A 19520-nucleotide genomic window follows, 5' to 3' on the forward strand; every position below is an offset into this window, starting at 1 on the left:
TGAATTCATATTTCACACTTTATTATATGTCTTTTATTGCTCCTGCATTTTGATTAGGAAAAAGGTGCTACTACTTTGAAATATTGTGTAAGAAGACATGAAATTTTGAAAATATAATGTGGTTATTTTGCCAGTGGTTATTGTTAAACATCTTACAAGCAAATTCCTGTATATAACTATACCCATATAAAAATCTATTTTTTCATCAAATGGAACCAAATTATGGAGATTAAAATATCTGTGTTACAGAAAATCATTAATAATAGATTATTTTCTTTATTATTTTGACTAGAAAGGAATTGATTTCTCCAGGAAACATTCAGAAAACAATTCACTAAACACAAAAGCTCTCCCAAGAACATAATGTTCAAATCTTTAAGCTTTACTTATTATTAATTTTAATAAAGACTACAACTACCCCACCAAATGTACTTTGAATCACTTATTAGAAGAAAGAACCAAATTCACTTCTGAGTCATGGCTTGGGCTTTTTGTGCAATTATTTAAATTAGAGTACATGCTCTGAAAGCAACAAGAATTAAAAAAAAAATCAGTGATAGAAGTAATTTGGATAAAGTCACAGCAAGGGCTGCCAAGTGGACTTAACCATGTCTTTTCTTATTTCCTAGCTATAGCAGAAAGGTACCTAGATTCTTGATAGAGGTGGTGCTTGGACATCTTTCAGAAAACTTGCTTTCATCAAGTATCAATAAGACATAAAGCACTAGGAATGTGGGAAGTGAGACATCCATTCATACAAAGCAATTTTGCTGACAAGTAGTCACTTTTGTATACGACACAGCACATACATTAAGAAATGTTCTCTGAAAGATTTTTTTCTGTTCAGATCTTGGAGGCAATCAGTTACATACTGTTCTGAATTTATCTCCTCAATGAAAATGTATTTTAGTCACTCAATCTGGAATAGCATGTATTTTAGCCTTGATTCTACTATTCCATATTATACATACAGACAGCCAATTGGGGCAACTAGTTTTGATACAAACAGCAAATAAAAATCTAACTGTGTTGCTTACTAGGACTAAGTCTACTCATCGAAAAAGCCGTCTCTCAGTGTGAACATTTGACAGAGATGTACATAAGGAGTTTTTCTGGGAAAACTGGGAATTTGCTGACTGGCGTCTTTTCCTACATCACACATAAAGACAAGTCTCTCCAATAACAATAGGGTTATGATATTGTATTTTCTTTATGTGTATGTTTACATGTATACATGTATGGATATATATATATATGCAATCTAATTGGATGGATCTTGAGTTATAGGTAGCTATGAACTCCCTAACTTCGGTGGTAGAAATTTAACTCACACTCTCTTCAAACGTATCTAGTGATCTTAGCTATTAGTCTATCTATCTACCTCTGTCTCTACAGTTTTTTTTAAAACTCCTCTATTAAATGTATTTCACTTATCCTAATGTGAGGATTATATTCTTGCTTACATCCCACTTTAGTGGGCTTTAGTGTCCCACTGTGGAGGTTGTTCCTTTCCTGGGCTCATCTTGCAAACTCTACATAGAAATCACACCCTGTCCCAACATTCCAACATCTCTATAATAAATCTGCTTACAAAGCTTCATCACATTTTAAAATCCCTTTCATGTATGTATATATCCCTCCTTTATATCTGCACAGTATTTCCCTTTGATCCTGAAGGAGTAAATGTATAACAGTAGAAGCAAGAGTGACTCCTCACAACTCTGTCTCTAGCCCTACTGAGTAGCTTCCTATGAGGTAGTGGACAGTCATGTTCCAAATATATAGAGCAGGGAACTGGTACTAAGAGCAGAGTATTTAGTACAGAGAATTGAGATTTGGAGCAAGTGTCCTGGCCCTGGCCTGTACTATCTCAATGAGTGTCAGGACAATTAGGAATGGGGATAATGGTAGGAGATTTCTCCTTTTACCTAGGGCTGACCTGAACTCATTTAGGCTCACAGGCTTTCATGCTTCTTAGTTTCATGTTTCAATTCCTGCAATCCATCCTTAGGTTCATAGTTTTTTGGGTTTTTTTGTTTGTTTGTTTTTTATTTTTTTTTCATAGAATACTCCAGCTTCACTTATATTTTATTTTCTCTTTATTTCATTTTTCTCATATCTTCATAGAAATTATAGTCTGATATTTAAAAGCACATTAAATTTTCAAGAAACTTAATAGTATAGTAGGACAGAAATAGTACTAAAGAGAATACTTCCTATGAATATATCAGTTTAAAAATAAAGCTGTAGGGGTGTTCCTTGTGATATTTTGTTTAAGACAAAGATTGAATAAACAGGCTGTGGTGTGTCAATGTATGATGATGATGTCTCATTTCCTTTCCTTTGCTCAAAATAACAATTTCATGTGAAACAGTGTTTTAAAAGCCTAGCTTCAAACTCTGGATGTATGTTTGCTAATATGTTTTCAAAAAAAAGTGATAATTACATCTTTGAAGTTCATACAGAGAGACTGCAAAAAAACCCATGCTCTTATGATAGCTACAGTTACAGTTGAAAGAAAAGGCATTTAGGCTTCTCTTTGAATTTTATGACTATACAAAGTTGAATACTTCAATTACACTGTTCCATAACAGACTCACCCTGGCAATGCCCTCCTTCATCAAAGCCATCAGGGCAGTCGACCACTCCATTGCACAGTTGTGACAAATGGACACACGGGCTGGAGCCACGGCAAGCAATGTGATTCAAGGGGCACTTGATCTCCACCTCTTCAGGACCTTTTGGAGAGAGAAAAGAAAAGTCTGTGCATTAGCTTTATTTTTCTGCATGTAAAACTTAATACGTTTAATTAGGAAATAAAATTGCAAACCACACAGTAGGAGCACAGTTCTGATCGTCAAAAACATCAAGATGATCTGTGTGAATAGAAATCTCATTTTAAAAAGTGTATAGCACATGACATTTTATATTTTAACTTTAAACAATGTATTTAAACATAAATATACTTTTCATCCATTAAATCATCATGATCACAAGCCTGAGAATTGGTATTTTCTCATGTTTGTTCCTAGATAAATTTGTCAAGGATGTCAAACTTTTTCAGTCTTAATTTTCTTAATGATGAAACAAACTTTTTTTTGACAAAGCATCACTTTAAATTTAATGTGAACACCAAATTAGTAGGTGTTATCATAGTTAATAAATGAGGTTTTTAACAAAAGAGATGCCCTTTAAAGTACCTTCTTCTCTGTCATGAACTAAAGGAGGAAACTGATACCTAAATGTTTACTTTCACCACTTAAGATGGGACACAGTAATATCGAAGAAACCCCCAGAGTCATGTGAAATTATGGAAAGTGAACAAGAGAGTACTTTTATAGAGTGAGAAAACAAAAAGAAAAAATACATAAGGAAATAAAATTCAATATTGTATTCAGTAAAATACATTTTAAATCCTTATCAAGTATAAATTATAGGCCTATGTGATTTGTTTGATTTTCTTTTAATGCTGTTTTCTTCAATCTTTATCATTTTGGCTTCCATTAAAGATGAATCCTAATGCCTTCTCATTATACTCATAGCTTGATACATCTCTCAACACTCTTAAAATGTTAAAATGTTTAAAATGTTTCATTAAATTGTTATTAATACAAAGACTCACAGTTATAAAGGTACAAAGAATAAGAGACCATGCATTACTCAATCTTTTGTAGGACATCTATATCATATTCCCATATTCCAGGGTTCAGGAGTCATTGTTTTAGAAGAGGACAAAACCAAAAGAGGGTAAAATCCAAAGGCAGTGATGACTGCAACATAACAGGGCCTTTAAAATAGCAGGGCAGCTACTGCACATATAAACTCAGTGATAACAAAAACATGCACAATACCAGTGCAAACTCAAACCAGACTGGATCCCATAATGAAGTGGGTAGTTGGCCATGAAGTTCTACACCTATCCATGAAGTTATTTGCAATTGACAAATGCTAGGTGAAGAAGCAGAGTCAATTTCCTTTAGAGGTGTGGTTGTGGAAGATTACCTAATCCACTAATGTAGGGGCAGGATAAAATGGATTTGATGAATGAAGCTATAGCACTGTGTAGGGTAAGAAGGGAAGGTGGTGGATCTGGGAGGAGGTGGAAAGGAGATGAATAGAATCAAGGACATTGTTACAAATTCTCAAAGAACTAATAAATACATTTTACATTCTCTGAAAGGTTGTTGTTAACAGGATTCTCTACCATTCTGAGATATATTCACATACTTTCTTCCATATATATTTACTAATTTGTAACGAATACATTACCAAATATGTGAAAAACATTTTACTTAATATTTCTTCAACTTGAGTAATCATTATTTCTAAAACTACCTATTTACTTCAACTGTCTGTGCATAAATATATTTATATTCATAAGTACAAATGTATTTAAGTTCAGAACAGATAAATGTTATTAAAGCACTGATATTCTAAATACTTTAGTAATATTTGTAAAATAAACATGACGAAAATTGACTTCACTTCAAATTAATATTATGACGCTCTAAATACCTATTGTCAATAGTTATAAAAGAACTCTTGAAAATTAAGGGACTTTCTTTAAAAGTTAAAATTAGGCATAAATGTCAAAGTGGTGTTTACACCAGTGATGTATAGTGATATTTATATAAGTTCCAAATGTGTACATAATTTGGTGAGATTTTAGAAATTCTATAATAGGAAAATAGAAATTAATTAGTAATTAAAATTTTAATTGCCTTCAGTAGAGCAATGAAAGTATGACCTCCTCTTTTAAGATGACCAAGAAACTAAAGAATACTGCAAAAAAGAAAGGTATATTTGGATGCAGAAGTAAGGCACATCTTTTTACAAATTGAGACAATACAGACGTATCTAGATTATTGACCAACAGTGTACAGCATGATGAGACTCTTGCTAGCACTAACACACAAGATGAACAGAGAAGCTGTTCAGAAGCAGACTGCTTAACTTGTACAACAAGTAGGGGAGTCTAGTCTTCCTTTGAACTGTTACCATGGAAACTACAATGTAGCTAGAGTTTGGCAGAGGATGTTTTAGTCAGTCCTTCTAAGACTCTCATACTGAAGTATATTAAGACAGTCTTATAAACCCTGAGGTTCTTTATAGAAATGGTCCTTCACTTTATGAGTTAAGTACACAATTGAGTATAATAATATATTAAATACTTTGATCAGTGTCCAAATTATTTAATCGAAATAGAGCAAAATCTATATGCATTTGTAGGCACTACACACAATCCCTCTATACACACACACATACACCCCCCCACAGATGTATGTGTGCATGTGTGTGTATGTGTGTATAAAATATACCTATATGTATATATTAAATAACATAATAATCTTTAAAATTATAACAGTCAGAAATACATTCCTCATTAGAAATATTTATATTGTAGCAATTATCCAAAATAGTATTTGTTCTTGAAATTACACACTTTTATCAATTATCTGAAATGAACATTTTAAAAACTAAGCTTTGCTTTACAAACACATCCTCTAGGCTGATGTGATTTTTCTGCATTCTCATAAAAGCTAGATTATATTTTGAATATAGAGAAAATATTTTTTCTCTGTTCCATATAAAGGACCAAGAAAGGCCATGTCTCATCTAATGTTTGGTTGACTAAAGATGCTGAGTTGCTTTGAGATAGAGAATTGTCACAGCAGAAGCACCCCCAGGAACCCAATACTAAGCTCTCCCTGCACCCTGTTGTCTCAGACTACTTTCTGCTCTGTCTACCACGAATTCCTCCTGCAGTCTTTCCTATTTATACCTTTCCAGAAGTCCTATGCCTTCTTTCAGAAATCCCACTAATTTCCCTTAACCTGTACACAATAACAAATCTTACTGGGTGAATATTTTTCAAATAGTAACTCTGCTTCCTACTTTAAAATATACTGCTGGACATATTTTCAGTTTAGATTGTGCATGCCACATGCCTGCTCTCTGACCCTGTTCCACTCTCAGCATCCTACTGATTTAGTTTTCCTCAGCATAGTGAAGTTTGATCCTATAACTGTCAAATTAAACAAACAAACAAACAAACAAAAGTTCTAGCACACAAAGAAAACTAGTCATCCTTATGACAAATTAAATTATACCAAACATGACATACTCAACATTATGAGCTATCCTCAATTAGTAAATATAAAACTAAATCTTAAATTGGAGTTTTGTATGTGGTGAAAGAGAAGGACTACAGATTCATTCAGAAACTTCCCTGGCTTTCTGTTTAAATTAATGTCCTACTTTGCTATCTCCTGCCTCTCAAACTCAGTCATGTTATTGTAGATCTTTGTGGCTCCATTGCTTCTGGCATACCTTCATACAGTATACATCAATTTCACACATGCTGTTCTACACCTGAACAACATCAGTCTCGAAAGCAGGATCGTCAGTGGTGCATGATTTTTATGTTTCCTGAAAGTTTTCCCATAATGCTTCACACTCGACAAACTCTATAGTCCATCACTCTGGATTTGTCCATAACTAATATTTTCAAGCATTTTTTTATATTAGAGTGTGAGGAATCTGGTATTACCAATTGTTTCCTTTTTATCTATATAGTACAACCCCTTAACTCAGCCAGACACACAATGTGGACTTGATATTTAGTTGGTGAAAGAACACAGAGTATAACACACTGCTAATTAACATTTTTGACATACAAGAATTTAAAATTTTCTCCCATTAACACAATTAATTGATAAATTTGCACTAAGAGAACTTTTACCTTATGACTACTTTAATTTATAATGATTCTTAATTTCAGGCCAAATTAAAACAAAAATGTCTTGGCTTGTTTTCATTATCTAATTGAAATTTAATGAGCACTGCTTGCAACTAATATTGAGATTTATAGGATGTTTCATTCAGTGGCCATTTCCCTCCCATTACATACCATATTTAACTCTCATTTCTGTAGTTTTCATTATGTGATGCCATCATTAGAATGCAAACCTTCACTCTTTCTTTGTCCAACACAATGCATCAATGTAAATTCCAACCTTGCTCCTGGAGTCAGTTATTTTATGAGAAGCTGTCTAACAGAGTGAAAAGAACATTAGATTTGAAGACCAACCCTTGGGTTTGCTTTTAGAGTCGTTCAGTAGTCACCTAAACTGAGTGCAATGTTTACTTCTCTAAGATTCTTGCAACACTTGAAAACAGAAATAATAAAGAGCATCTATGTTAGTGAGTTACAAAAGATGAAAGTGGAATTGTGGTTTTAGTTCTGGTCCACTGTGCAAAGGTAAGCTTTTTGGGAGATGCCATCATTCCACATTAAGTGAACTTGCAGTAATACTGGCTATGTTAAACATTTACTCTTTTTATGATGTATAGATCCCAGGATTTTTTTTTAATTTTTTTTATTAGATATTCTTTATTTACATGTCATATGATTTCTCCTTTCCTAGTTTCCCTCCAAAAAAACAACAACAAAACAAACAAACAAACAAACAAAAACATCAAGAACAAACCCCTCTTGCCTCCCCTTTCCCTCTGCTTGCCACCCCACCCTATTCCACTTGAACAACAATAAGAACTAACTAGTACCCTCAGAGCTCCCAGGGACTCAACCACCAACCAAGGACTATACATGGTGGGACTAATTGTTCTGGCAGCATTTGTATAGTAGAGGATTGCAAAGTTGATCATCAATGAGACGAGAAGCCCTAGGCCCTGTGAAGGCTCTGTGCCCCAGTGTAAGGGAATCCCAGGATGTTTTATAAATTGTACCACACATGCAAGTCTGCATCAACTTACTGATAGTCAAGTGCATTCATTTGTTTTATTCCCCAACTTAAAATACAGTATGCCACAATGCAGCAAAGGGAAGATGATGAACACTAATATGTAAAATTATCATTCTAGAGATCATTTCAATCTGAAATACATAAAAATGACTTCAAGCTTAAGAAACGTAAAACAATTTAGTTTGGGATTTTATTTTATTGCATTTATATATGCAATTTAAAATTTGAAATTTTATTACAATTTTTAGAATAATGTGAAAATCAGTATTAAGTAAATTTTAATAGTGCAGAACTATGGGACATTTGTATTTCTAGGGTGTCTGACAGTACTGAGTTGTGGAATATTTAATACTGTGAAATTTTTCTTTTTATTAGTTTAAGATTCCAGCACTCTGAAGAATTTATGACAAGTGTCTTAACATTAACTTCATGTATTCTAAAACAAGTATCAACATAACTTAATTAAATATTATGATTTCCAAAGAACTAGTGCTCTAATTATACTTGTTTAATGCTTCCTATCTATACTTTTACTTTTTATTATAAAGAATTCTTTCCATCACAAAATATAGTTCTTTGAATATATTACTAAAGAGCATCTTCTTAAATTTAAGAATTGGAAATGTAATACCAATGCAATAAGATGTGTAAAAATATTACATCTGTGTACTATTATAATTATTAGACCAGCAGACTCAAACAACTACATCAGACTAGGCCATTAAAATCATCATATGGCAACTGGATGATATTATTTCCAACACTGTTTCAGATGTATGGAACATAGCATTAATGTACTTAATGTACACATCTATACTCACTGAGATTAAACTTAAACTGTATTATGTTCATTTGTGCACATGAACATCCAAAATTATCAAGCAGCACACTGATTCATGTTCACATGTTCACAGGTTTTACACACAGCTTTTACACGTTTACTTATTTTACACACAGCATTATGTACACCTGCTGATATAAAAGAGAATACTGGGCTATGTACTACCTTTACTATCAGAACATACATTTTTAATACTTGTTTGTTTACATTAGATTGTGATCTTAGCTGTAATCACAAATTAACTGTATACTATATTTACTGTATAATATTTTTTAACTTTAGGATGGAACTGAGGCTACTTCACAAACTAGCTACATCCCCATCTTCCCATAATTTAATTCTGTATGTGCTACCACAGCAAACAAACTGGTATTTTATTTCAAGGCAGAAAACAAAGGACATTTATAGTATTTCATATGTAATTAAAATTAGATTTATGAACATTAACTCCCAAATAAAATGGTCTTGTCTCATCATTTGTTAGAACAATCTATGTGACTACATTCTAGGAAGGAGAAATAGAAATAAAACCTTCTAAATCTTCATGTGCACTCAATTTAGGAGTAATTCAGGAAGACTAAGTAATTTCTGAAAAAAAAAACCAGGTTTCTGTAATGATGTTTTAAGGTTTACATTATTTCAAATGAATGTTGTAAATATTCAAGAGCTCTAGGTGTTGGAAGGATTATTGATTTGTCTAGTGCCTCTCCTTAAGCCATCGCCGACCTCTTCCTGTTTTCTTAGAGACCTGGAAAAGGAAAGTTTGCACTTTGATAACATGTTCAAGGTTTCAAATATTTTCTCTTTAATCCTAATGTGAAGAAATGTCAGTGATAGAGAGGTGGCTGTATGTAGCATACAGAGCTATAGAAATTCAATGAATAAAAAGCAAATCTCCACACTCAAGAAGACCATGCCATGTTAAAGCAATGTTGCCATGACCACAGACCACAGCAGACTGTGATGAATCTGTAACTAAATAGATGACGGTCCAATTCTTTTATTAAGAAACTCTAAATCACATTTAGTGACATTACTCTGCTAAAATAATGTCTCCAGGCTCACGAAGGAGTTCAGTGGTTAGGAATAATTGCTGCTTGAGCAGCAGTTCTGTTGTTAGCATGTACAGCAGGAGTCTCACAATACTTTTGTATTTCCAGCTCCAAGGAAAAACTCTTTTTTTGGCCTCTGTGAGTACACATATAAATGTGGCCTTCACTCATACACACTTATTAAAAATACTAAAAATAAATCATAAAAATGGTCTCATGCTGATATATAGGTATATGTGTTTTGTGAGGAGTTAGAATTTATCAAGTGATTTTCAAACACTGTATTGACTTTGGACAATGAAATAGCACATGGATATGAAGTTATGACATTCTCCTACACTGAAACTAGAAAATCAACATGCTCCCAGTTGACAAAGAAAATTATTATTATTACTATTATTGTCAATATTTTGACATTAATTATGACCTTCAGAATAAAAACTGATTAGACAAAGTACCTGCCTGCCCTTGACCTTCAAATATATAAACAGTTAAAAAGTAGATGAAATATTGTTTTATATGTGATTGTCTCTGTATCATTCCCTTCATTATACTGAGCTAATAGGGCATTATAAGTTCAATGCCTATTTATTTGTTTCAATTCTTCATTTCTTCCACTCCAGACAATATTTGCATATTTTTGGAGTGCTGAATGTGTTCTGGAGAGGAACAGAGGCCAGCCTGTATAGGTAGAAGAAACTAAACAACTATAGTCAGGTTACTGGGCCTCCAGAAAGCCTAAGATATAACTCAGTCATATATTACTTTGCTAAATGATATGACTCAACACTTCTTTCTTTAGAAGTTAAGGTTCATAAATCAAACATTAATTATATTTAAATTATATACATTTCTTTTGTTTTCCCCTCTAAATTAAAATATAGTCATGTTGGCTGCATTATCACATGCAGAAGCAGATTATGGGAGGCTGAACATGGAGCTGAGTGTCTGCAAAACCCTCAGTTCTATTCTAAGCATAAAAACTAACAAAGTAAATGTGTGATAAAATATAAGAGCTTAATTTTATGTAATCAAATAAATATAGAAAAATTGTGTTCCTACTGTAAAAAAAGAATACATAATTTTCAGATAATATAGCTCTGGTTTTAGGCTAAACTACTCAGTTAGAGAACATCCTTAATGCACAGAGAACAGAAGCTACATAGTTCACCTCTGAAACAAGTGTTTTTCTCTCTTGTTCTCTCGGGTGGCTTTACTATGATAGCACAATAGCTCCTGTTTATGAATGAGAAGTTCAGGAACACAAGGAAAGTCTGACAGTTTAGAAACAGAACTCTTTGATACAAAGCCCTCTAAAGACTGAGCCTTGATACAAAAAGATAATCCCAAGGATGTTAGTCCCATAAAACCACCTGAGGAAAGGAGTCTTGCTCACTGCTATAAGGGGTGTTGGAGGACAGCAGTCCACTGACTGGTACTAAGATAAATAGCTGAGTCCATGTATGTAAGAAGTACTGCTTTGAGCTCAATATTGTCCAATTTGGGACCCTGTCATGGTACTATCAAAAAGAACATTTCTTAGCAATATGTGAAAGTCGAGAATTGTTTTTCTGAGTCTTTATTTTCAAGCTACAATAATTAAAGTTTAGATACAGATTCCCAATTAAGATCTAAAAACTAAGGGGAGATTACCAGTAAGTGACTAATTCAAGAAAAGATCTCCCTAAGAAAACAAGCAAGCCAACACTTGACAGCCTGATGTTTGAATCCAAAATTAGAAAACACATGTTCTTACTGACTCCTTTTCATATGGAGTAAAAAAGGTGAAGAGGCTCTTTGAGGATCAATATGCATCTTTTTTGATGAAGTATCTCTTCCACAGAATTCACCCATAATGAAATCTATTGTAAAAACCCGGAAGACAGACATAGTTTACAGCTCTCAGTGAATCCAGCATTTAGAAGAACACCGTCTTTCTGATTTACAGAGAAACTCGATCTATATTCTCTATGGTACATGAGCAGCACACGTACCAAGACCTTTGCTGATTCTCATGGAACACTTAACACAGTTCTTTATTTGATGCTGCTTATTTACTATTCCACTGGGAGGAAAATCTATCTGTCATTTACCAATACTGAATGAATAAGATAAAACTAGAGAGGAGATAAACGCATGCCTTGCATTTTGCTCACTATGTCTTAATTCACTGTGTATCAAAACAAAGAAGCAATAATTTTGGAAGCCTAATTAGCCAACAAATACCTTAATAAGGAAGTCTGTCAGACTGTGTGTCTTTCCAGTGTTGATACAAGCTATCAGAAAATGATTTATGGAGAGGAGAGAAGAGGGATGCCGAAATAAGAATGAAGATGTCTGAAAAAGGTCCAAAGCAACTTATGATATGTATCATCCTGTGCTTTAGCTAACAATACTGTTTTAATGAATTTTCTCATCTGAGATAGATGACACCAATGCTCACATAATAACCAAAGACCGGCTAACCAACTCAAAATATACTTATGTATCAGATGTGAGAAGGACTTTTCTAAGCTCTTGGTCAGGGCTGCTTAAGAGACTCCAGAAACATAGCCTATGGCTATTATCCTTCATTGTCCCCAAGAAGTCAAGGTAAGTCCCTACTGATGTTGACATCATGCATTTTAGAACAGGACAAAGAGGCCTTTTAGATAGAACTGACTTCATTGTCTCTTCCATAAGGACTAGCTTTCATGATACCAGAAAGTACTATCCAAGCTTCCAAAGAAGAAAGGCAACCAACAGTTCTACCCAGCTATGATGGCTATGCTCTGTATTATTGACCTGTGGGACACAACTCTAAAGGCATAGCAGTGGTATGCAGACCTTAGTAGTAACCAAGAGCTCTCCAATTGAACTTGAGTGCTCAACAAGAGATACATCATGCCTTGTGCTGGCAACCTAGCCTACTAACCAGGGATAGTGAAGTCATGGATCTTAGGAGTAACTCTACAACTACCACTTCACTAAGACAGCATGATCCTTAAACACAGTCTAACTATCTGTCTTTATATCCACAGATAGGTGTAGGCTGCATCCCTTGAAAGAAGTTTCTTTTAGCAACAGAAAGAAATCACTACAGGAAATTCAGAGACGTTGAGATCAGACTTAATGGCAAAAACTACCTAACTATTCCATTCCTAAAGTTCAGGGAATACTGTGAAAGAGGAGGATCACAGCGTTTGTTCTGAGAGGGTTATGGTGGCTAAAATGAAAATAGCTCTCATAAGCTCATATATCAGAATGTCTGGTTGCCCATTGGCGAGTGTTTAAAACAGAATAAAAAGTATTTCTGTGTTGAAAGAAGTGTGTCACTGGAGGTAGAGCTAGGGATATGAGGTTTCAACTGCTCACACCAGAACCACCAGTCTTTCACAGCTTCTTGGCTGTGGATCAAGAAGTAAGCTCTGACTCACCTAATGAATTGCAAAACGACAGGTGAATAGAACACCTAACCTCGATTTTCTACCAAGTTACCCTTCCTGCACCATAGAAAACTATCTTAAAAACTGCCACCAGCCCCTTCTAAACATTCAAGAAAACACTATTATTAGAGAGCTCATTATGGCAGCTGATACCTTAACAGACTTTGACGATATTTATTAAAGCAAAACTCAATGTCTTCAAAAAAGAAAAAAAATTAAATGTTTTCATCTATAAATTGCCTTGCTTTTGGTGAATTCCTCACAGCAATGGTAGTTGTGTCTCCTAGTAATTTTGGAAGCTACATAGTAATGTAGCATCTATGTGGCTGCCTAAACATTAGCTGGATTAGGACAACACCAAAAGATATGACAGAGTGAATGTGGGAAATCCCAGGTGCCTCAACCCTACACACAAAACCTCCAGCTTTACAAAAAGACAACCAATGAATTCTTAGACCTGGAGAAATATTCTCCCTCAGGATGAGCACAGCAATTGGTTATTAAATACTAATTTATATATTATACATATATAATTATAACTATATATTATAATATACATATATACATATACATATACATACCAACAAGTACATATATGCATTTAATAACAATTTTTTTTAAGACAGGGTTTCTCAGTGTAGCCATGGATGTCCTGGAAATAACTCTGTAGACCAGGCTGGTCTCAAAATCAGAAATCCATTGGACTTGGCCTCCCAAGTGCTGGGATTAAAGGCATGCACCACCACTGCCCGGCAATAACAATTGTTGATGAAAAGAGTTCATGAACTTGATAGAGGGCAAGGAGAGGTATATGGAAGGAGGAAAAGGAAGACAGATATGTAACCTTATATTCTAAAAAAAAAATACCTCAAATTAAGGAGAATTTTAAATAAGATAGTTTAGAATTGTGAGGAAGATGCACTGTTAAGAGCTGTGGATCAGCACAAGCACTCTTACATATGTTAGTTCTACTGAACCTGTAAATTGTATATCTGTTAGAGAAAAGGTGAAATGGTTTAAATGAATGACATTCTTCAAAATTTAATTTTAATAGAATTTAAAGCGATGTTAACTCTGAAAATGACTTCATGATGCACTTTAAAAAAACAGTTTGTTCATGGTTGCATTCTATAAACGTCACAGTTATGGGATAATTGCAGTGTATTGAGTGCTTCCTCTGTCCCTGTCTCTGTGGTAAGCACATAATGTCCATTATCTAATTAAATTCTTGCAGGAACACCATGAGCTAGCTATTATAATTGCTATTATATAGATGATAAAATTGAAGATTGGAAAGGTTAAATACTTTATTCAAGGTCACAAAGTAATGCTGTTATTTGAATTTAGATACCTTACTTATTCAAAACCTGTTATCCTTTTCACTATATTATATTGTGCAATGATCTCAAAAAAGACAATGAAGCCACATTATGTGTGTTAGTCTGCTTGACTTAACTTTGTCTCTTCTTAATTAAGTTCAGTATAGAACCTAGTGAGGAAGAGGAAAAATAGGAAATTACACACCCTCATCATAACCTCAAAGTTATAACTTTTCATATTTCTAAGCCAAAGGCTTTGCACACAGATACTGTATGACCACTGTTAGCATATGACACACACTGTTTAGATTTTGGCTCCTCTCAAAAACTAGAGGAAATAGGAGAATTCTGTCAGGTATGGATGAGAATAACATCTTGCAATCGGTTAGCCTATTCCAAGTTTTCTGGACAATTGTAATAAAGGATGGGGAAATGAGGTCAAAGGATGATAAATGGGAGACAGAGCAGGCTGGCTGATAGATATGTAACATGAGTGGTACCAGGGCAGCCTCTTTCACTGCCTGCTTATATTTGAAGGTACATAAAATTATTTTAGAAGTCCTGTAAATGCACCAAGTAATTTCTGCTTGTTATAAAAATATAACTCCTTTAACACTGTGTCTATCATCCTTATGTCTTATGTTTACTTTTTAAATATTGGCTATGGCTACAGGTGTAGGTTTTTGTTGAAAAAAAAAAGCTCTAATTATGGACATAGTTCCTATGTGTTTTGCCTTTCTCAGAACACTGAATCTAAATTGTCCTATAATGCACTGAATTCAAATCCATGCCAGTGTTATATGAGGACAGCTTAACTCCTTAAATTGTTAGCTGGCTTCTCCTTGCACAGCACTCTTTTCTCCAGCAAATCGATGAGCCTAGTACCATGTGCATATGTCCACACCAATTAGCTACATACAAACTGCCTCCTGTCTGTGGAGAAGCCATGCTGGTCCTGTGTCTTGCTCCAGATTCATTTATACCTAGTTGGTTAGGCAGGCTAAAATCCAGCAGCAAGAAGGCCATCATCCCAGCTCCAAAACCAAGAAAAAAATCTGCCTTTCTGTATTGCAGGCCCTGATTGTCCCTGGGACATCTGTCACTAACATAACCTCTCTATATTCCTTGACACAGAGCAAACCAGTATTTTTGAGACAATCTCAAACCCTGAAGGTAGGGGGAGACATCACTTGATTCATTAGTTAATCATCAAATACTAGCCTCAACTAGGCTGAGTTTTGAGTAGAACACTTTACAATAAGCACTCATTTAGATTGATCTCCAGAAGGTCACTCATGTGGGCTTATCAGTGTGGTCTTATAACTGGCCAGCCACGTGGACCAACATTCTGGCTTTCTTAGTTCAAACACATTTGAATTTTTCTAATTTACACGAAAAGTTAATGGCTAAATACTGAACATGCAGTGAAGGAGAGAAACAGCAAAGCAGGTCTCTCTTTCTTGTTAAATATCATTTGGCAATGGTCACTGTCTTTCAGATTTTATCAAATGACCAACCCTTTAGAGTATAGGATATGAAAGGCTATGTGTTGTTCAAGGGTAACACAAAGGATTTCGATTGAAACACAAACATGGGATTGTAATATGATAATGGTGTCAGTAACATCAGCTCGCTAATCAGAATCCAAAGACCTTAGAAATTAAGGAACTCAATGTATGCGTTGTTTAGATTGCTCTGAGGCATTCTTTATAGTTAATGACAATTCTAGTGATTTATCATCTTCAGGAACATCCCTCTGTCAAGAATTAAAAACAAAATGGAAACAACAAAGGAGCTTTTCTTAGTTTATATTAAGGAATATGGAGAAGGTGTGAAAGGAAGCAACTTAAATTCACAGATGATTCAAAATACCAAGAAGCCACTGGGCCAAGAGCAGGACCACTATGTGTCTGTTCTGTCCCATGGCTCAGGCTGCACCAAACTTATGAGTCTCCCATCACTTCACCATTTTCTCAGGCATAGTTGCAAAATAAACCATGAATTCACTTCTGTGCTAACTGTTCTTTATGAAGATTTTATTCAAAATAAAGCGTAGACAAAAAGCACCAGAATGTTAGTGAGAAGAGACAAGAAAAAGCAAACATCAAATGAAATTTTCAGGCATTGGTTAACAGAGCAGACCAGTATACAACAGTATCACTAACAGTATCAAACCTGTGATCATTTGAATACACATATAAAATTTAAAACATGATTTTTAAAAAAATGTCTCTTATATTTTTGGTTATAAGCCTAGCATTTAATGGCTGAGTCAAAGATTTTCCCAGGACCCAACAGGGATGACATTAGCAGAAATAGCCAACAAAGGGTAGAGAGAACTTGTAGAGACCATATCCAGAGGTTAGGCACAGCCCCCAGTTTAGGAATGGGAACCTCCATTCATCTCAAAAGTATTAATCCAGAGTTGCTTCTGTCAAAAGGAAAGGCAAGGGACAAAGAGTGGAGCAAAGACTGAAGGACAGGCCATCCAGAGACTGCCCCACCAAGGGATCCATCCCATGTACAGATACCAAACCCAGACACTATTGCTGATGCCAAGAAGCACCTGCTGACAGGACCTTGGTATAGCTGTCCCCTGAGAGGCTGTGCTGGAGCCTTACCAATATAGATGTGGATACAAGCAGCCAACCATTGGACTAAGTATGGGGGAGTTAGGGGAATGGAGGAGTTAGGGGAAGGACTGAAGGAGCTGAAGGGATTAGCAACCCCACAAGATTAACAATATCAACCACCCAGACACCCTAAAGTCCCCAGGCACTAAACCACCAACCAAAGAGTACACATGGAGGGACCAATGGCTCCAGCTGCATATGTAGCAAAGGATAGCCTTATCTGACCTCAGTGGGAGAGGAGTGCCTTGGTCCTGTGGAGGCTTGATGACCCAAAGTAGGAGAACGCTAGGGGGGTGAGGTGGGAGGGGTTGGGAGTGTGGGTAAGAAACCTCATAGAGGAAGGAAGAATGGGGAAGAGGATAGGGTATTTAACTGGGAAAGGGGATAACACTTGAAATGTAAATAAATAAAATAACCAATGAAATAAAAAAAGCTCTTTTACATTTTGCTACATATGATTCAAATAAATTTTAAAGAGTTCATTTACCAATTCAATATTGTTAACATTGTTAAAATCTCATGGAAAGTGGACCCTTGAAGACCAGAGTATGAGAATGTTCATAAGCACACATTACTGATGAAGAGAAAATAATATTCTACTGCCAGAAACATAAAGAATGTAAAAAAAAACCCAAGTCCACTTCTACAGGAGTTCTCCTTATGTTCTCCTAAGTCCCATAAAGATGATAAATGAGCACAATTACAGCAAAATTGCACAGAATTGAATACCAAAAATAAAAAGCATAGCAGTTCTTTATAGATGCCTCATGTTTATGTAAAATTGTCTTGGAAATATTAGATATTATTAGTCTCATGGATTAAATCTGACTGACATTTCCTCCCATTTCATATTAGACATTTGATTAGTTCTTGCTTCTCCACCCTGCTGTAGAATCTAAGACATTTCTTCCCATATGAAATCACAAGTAACTTCATGGACAAGATTGGTATAATGTAGTTTTGTTTGTTTATTTGTTTTTTGTTTTTGTGTGTGTGGGTGTGTTTTTCATTAGCATATACAGTATCAGGTTTTGCTATGGGGGAAGCCAATAGGATTAGAAAATGTTATATTAAGTGATTGACTGACTCAGAAGACAAGTGTCACATTTATGTATCCGATGTGCACCCTAGTGATCTACTTAGAGTGCAGTAGATGCTGGCTGGCAGTTAGCTTCTGCATTGGTGTAAAATCCCAGGTGCAGTTTGTGATGCTTTACCATGATACCACAATTGGTCTCCACAAAACTGGAGGCAAGAACATTTCCAAACAAAGTCTTTATATTCTCAGAAACACCACATCCCCATCAGCTTCTTGCATTTATCTTCAAGTAGAGCAAGCTCACAACTCTCAGAAGATCTAGTACTGCAGCACTGTTCTTTTCCAAAGGTATATTTATGACATAGAAATAGAAGAGTTAAATTTCTTGGCATAAGTCATCTACTGCCATCAGTTTCCCAGGTTAAGTTGCTATAACTTGCCAAAAGCTATTAGCATCATTTTGCCTAACCAAACAAGGTCATAATCCAAAGGCTTGGATGATTGAAAAGAAATTATCGAATCTTGCACAGTATCTTTTAAGTGATATTTATGTTTTATAAGTCTGAAATTAAATATCTGTGATTGATATTAATTTTTATGGCTTATTATGTGTAGAACAATTCCACTGCAAACCCCAGATATTAAAAGGCTCTCTGTGGCTCCTTTTCTTTCTTTTAGCTAAGGTTCTATGCAATGCTGCTCTATAGACTACAGCTCTGGACCTGCTTTCCTCATGATACTTTTTTTTTTATGTGCATTTTAGGACACTGTCATTTTGAAATATAAAGCCCCTTACAAGTTTCCTACCTGGTGAAATAACTTTTCACAATGGTATCCCTTTATATTCTTCACTGTCTATTATAGCATCAGTGAAACTGCTAGGGGAATAAAGTTTTAACCGAGATCCAATCCTTCAAAAAGACTCAAAACCATTTCTAAACACCCTCCCTCAATCCAGCAAAACTGCTCCTTCCAAGTTGCCAATACAGTGACTGTATAACAGTCAACAGCCTGTCGGTTATTGCAAGCATGATTTCTCCACACCACAGATAACCAGTCCCTGTGTTGTTCATCTCAGCAACAGACATCCTCTGTCTGGCTCATGCTGTTAAGTGGGACCTGTTTCATGTCCTGCTGTAAATACCTCCAGAACACAGAAACAGCCTCCATAAAATTGCCCATGATTTTGCTAGGGAGATCTCACCACTCAGTGTTTCCTTCTACTCTCTGTCCTTCAGTCCCTGCAGATGCATCACTACATACACTCCATTTTCTACAATGGCTGCTATCATCCATTTGTGTGTCTACTCTGGCCTGAAAACAAGAAACGTATTTTTAAATTTAAATGTGGCTTTAGTCTTGTTAATAATGTAGCAAATATTATTGAATGTTGCTCATCCATCCAGGTGTAAAGGCACAAATTATTAACTCATTTTTTTGAAGAA

The 19520-nt window shown here is 35.1% G+C and overlaps 1 protein-coding gene across 7 annotated transcripts in view; it reads right to left on the reverse strand.

The window, feature by feature from the left end:
• Positions 1-19520, reverse strand: part of Lrp1b (LDL receptor related protein 1B) — a 1939581-nt gene that overhangs the window by 1263900 nt on the left and 656161 nt on the right. For all 7 annotated transcript variants that reach the window (XM_031370139.1, XM_031370141.1, XM_031370138.1 and 4 more), the window contains one exon: positions 2601-2738. In XM_031370139.1, the coding sequence (XP_031225999.1) occupies positions 2601-2738 (138 nt within the window). The remainder of the gene's footprint in view (positions 1-2600; positions 2739-19520) is intronic.

Source organism: Mastomys coucha, unplaced genomic scaffold, assembly GCF_008632895.1.
Source record: "Mastomys coucha isolate ucsf_1 unplaced genomic scaffold, UCSF_Mcou_1 pScaffold15, whole genome shotgun sequence".
Lineage (NCBI taxonomy): Eukaryota > Metazoa > Chordata > Mammalia > Rodentia > Muridae > Mastomys > Mastomys coucha.